Here is a 3655-nt window from a genome sequence, read left to right as displayed (position 1 = left end):
AGTCATGGCAGGCGCTATTAGCAGCAGCATCTTCCCAGGGGATCACGTTCTCTGTTGGTACTAGTGGATGCAAGTCCATAGGCTTCCAGGTTCATCTCACGGGAACGATTCATGTTCTCTTGCAAATGAAATCAAACCTCTTGCCTCCCCTCAGTTCCCCATCTTTAGAAAGACACGCATTTAATCGCAAACCATTTCAAAACATACATTAGACCATCTTGCATACTGTCTGCTCCCGTTCCTCTTTTCATCCCAAACTGGCTCAGTACAGCCACTGCCATTTATAACCTAGAACTCTAGTTTATCCATATTCACCAGGTCACTCGTATTCACTAGAACCACCTCCAGAGAAACAACAGCCACAGTCATGGCAGGCGCTATTAGCAGCAGCATCTTCCCAGGGGATCACGTTCTCTGTTGGTACTAGTGGATGCAAGTCCACAGGCGTCCAGGTTCATCTCACGGGAACGATTCCTGTTCTCTTGCAAATGAAATCAAATCTCTTGCCTCCCCCTCCATTCCCCGTCTTCAGAAAAACACGCATTTAATCGCAAACCATTTCAAAACATACATTAGACCATCTTGCATACTGTCTGCTCCCGTTCCTCTTTTCATCCCTACTACAGTAGTACAAGACTAACGTAGATTTAATATTTCTTGCAGAAAATGCAGCACCGGACTGCATTGATTGGCTTAGAGAAGGGGGGAAAAAATAACCCCATGTTTGGAAACAGTTTTAGCAACAAAACGTCAGCACTTCTGAGTTCTCCTGTCGTCATCATAAAAAGCCCCTCGGAAGAGACAAGGTTCAGAAGAACCAGAAATTCTAGAGGCGCACAGTCAACGTTATGGTTTTGTATTCTCCAAATCGACATGAACAGCAGTGGCGCCATGAAAGATGTGCAAGACAATTGGGGGGGGGGAGATTTCACACCGTGCTTCCATTTACAGTCGACGAGAAGGACAAACTCTGACATAAGACCCGGTTTCACTTGCAGCCTAGGCAGCCTTGCTCTTAGCATCCCATCGCACTGAAGACCCCTGGGGGGATCAAATCTTTAAAAACACAAAACATAAAGCTACACCCTTTACAATACTGATCTAAAAACAAAGAAATGCCAGGGCGATGATTGGGACACAATCGTCTTAATACATAAGTCTGCGATAACTTCTAGAGGTGCTCTGAAATGAAACTTTTTAAATAGTTCAGTCCAGAGAGAGAACAGCTATGTTGCAGTCACCAAGTATTTTATACATCGTGATCTCAAAAAGTGAACGTGAAACCCATCAGAGTGTGTTGGGTGTAACACCGTGCCAGCCACCTGCTTAATGCTGGCACAATCGGGTGTTGTGGTATAGGTTCTCTCTCTGTTCATGGTGGGAAGAAGTTCCCTTAGTAGGGATTAAGGATACTACTGCTGCCCCGCCCTCCCCTTCCACCTGTTCGGATATTGGTGATGGCTTTAAAAGAGCTGCAGGCTCTCTTGTGAGCAGCCTGCTGGTGGGTGTCTCATCTGAAGCCCTTCTGATGGGAAGACAGAAGCCCGCAGGTCCACATTAATACACAACAGCCCCAACATCAGCTGGCGCTGGTATTCTTCCCATTTTGTCATAACATCTGTTAGGGACAGGTTATTCCGCAACCAATTGGGCAATGCCTCTCCATAGCCAGCACTCAAGGGTACAGGTAAACTTTGGGTCTTTCGGAGTTCAAGATGGTAGTAGAGCCTGGAAGAGAAAAAAACCAAGATTCCGGTCTGTCAGGCTATGTTTGTATGCAGTGTTTAACACACTAGGGCAGGGGTGTCGAATTCATTTGTTATGAGGGCCGGATCTGACATAAATGAGACCTTGTTGGGCCGGGCCATGTGTGTCATAAAATGTAATGCCAGGTAGCGGAGACATAAACTTTATAAAAAACACAAAGGTGTTTTGTTTTTTTTACGTAAAATAAAAACATGCTTAAAACAGCAGCAGTCCTGCAATATTTTGTTCATTTAACAGTGTCTGGTAACGGACACCTCTTGCTCTGAATCATTGCATCAAAATGTCTGTGCTGTTGCAATCTTGAGTATATGCTGTTCAGGTGTGTTATCTGTAAGCGGCAAACCTACGATGACACAGCAGCAGCAGCAGCAGAACTGGAAGAAGAAGCAGAAGACAGCCAGTTCCACTGCGGGCCTGATAGAAGCCCTTCAGGGGCTTTATCTGGCCCCCGGGCCGCATGTTTGACACCCCTGCCCTAGGGCTTGCAGCATAGGAAGGAATACAGACCATAGATCAAAAGAGAAGGAAAACGGAGAAAGAGGTAAAGGAAAAGAGGGTAAAAATAAACATCCCACCACAATTTCTGCTCAACATCATACCAATATCATATACTGCTATGATGGCATAGATAAAGCCAGCAGAACAAGCTAGGGCCACGGCAAGATGCAGGCGAGTGCCGTTTACGCGCTCTCTCGCTGTGTACCTCAATACTGACCTTCGACACCCTCTGGCTATCCTAGTCCTGCCCTTTGCTGGCCCATGAACAGAAAGTGCCACTTGAGCTGATTTATGTTCAAAGGAAACTTTGAGCCTCTGGAGTGTCCTGGCTGGCGATGGCCACACAGTAGAGTTTCACTGAGTCTGAGAAAGGGAGTCAGGCGAACAAGTGAGAACAGCGAAAGCCACATGGAGAAACTGCTCTCTATGAAAGAGAGATTCTTCCGTGGTAAATGGAATCACTCTTGCATAGTTTTACTGTCAGGCCTCCTTCAACAAGTGCATCTGGAATAGCGATCATTTATTCCCGACGGGCAGATCAAAAACAGTCGCTTTAAAACATATAAAAATGATAGTTTAACAACATTTAGAAAAAGCAGTAGGCGATAGTTTCAAAAAACCAATGGTTGTTCCCATGCTTTCACGGCTTCAAGACTGAACGACTGTAACATGCTCTATACGTTCTGTAGCAACGGAAGGTTCTGGACAGTCTTCAAGGGTAACCCCATGGACATTACAACCAGGTGCCAGGTCCCCGGTCCATGAATCTCGTCATGACCAGGAATAGGGTGTTTTCGGTGGCGGCTCCTATCTGGTGGAATGAGCTCCCAGAGGAGATCAGGGCTCTGCGGGACCTAGCACAGTTCCGCAGAGCCTGCAAGACGGAGCTCTTCCGCCAGGCTTTTGAATAGGAGCCGCCATCGCCATTGTACCACCAACGGCCCATGATTTCTGTACATGGTCACCATGATGCGGGCACGTTGGATGAGAATGGGGCGTTTAGGGGACGGCCATCTTGTTTTTAGGAGAGGAGCACCAAAACTGTTCATTACTGTGATGTATTTTAATATTTTAATGTTTTCTATTGTTCTATTGTATTATCTGGCAATATGCCTCGTAAGCCGCCCTGAGCCTCCAGGGAGGGCGGAATAGAAATGTAAATAATAAATAAATAAATAAATTAAGGCAAAGCCTTTTTGAATGGGGAATGAAGTTCCATATATGAGATGAGCAAACGAAGATGATAACTCCAGGGCTTAAGCCCTAAGCATAATTATTGGAGATCGTCCCACAAAAATTAGAGAGTACCAGTTTTCAAGTAAATGTGGTTAGGTTTAAAGTCAAAGCCTCCTTATGTATCAGCCATATAGTGAACAAGAACTCTGCCATG

General features: G+C 45.6%; 1 protein-coding gene across 1 annotated transcript in view; it reads right to left on the bottom strand.

Annotated features, from left to right (window-relative positions):
- Positions 1 to 325: 325 nt before the first annotated feature.
- The window catches only part of PNPLA2 (patatin like phospholipase domain containing 2), a gene marked incomplete at its 5' end in the record, with an annotated part of 19208 nt that continues 15878 nt past the window's right edge, over positions 326 to 3655 (bottom strand). The window contains one exon of the mRNA XM_015418312.1: positions 326 to 1729. Within this exon, the coding sequence (XP_015273798.1) occupies positions 1464 to 1729 (266 nt within the window). The remainder of the gene's footprint in view (positions 1730 to 3655) is intronic.

The sequence above is a fragment of the Gekko japonicus genome, unplaced genomic scaffold, assembly GCF_001447785.1.
Source record: "Gekko japonicus isolate JY-2015 unplaced genomic scaffold, Gekko_japonicus_V1.1 scaffold6238, whole genome shotgun sequence".
In the NCBI taxonomy this organism is placed as follows: Eukaryota; Metazoa; Chordata; class Lepidosauria; order Squamata; family Gekkonidae; genus Gekko; species Gekko japonicus.
The sequence above is the reverse complement of the archived record's forward strand: the minus strand, read 5'-3'. Positions and strand labels throughout refer to the sequence as shown.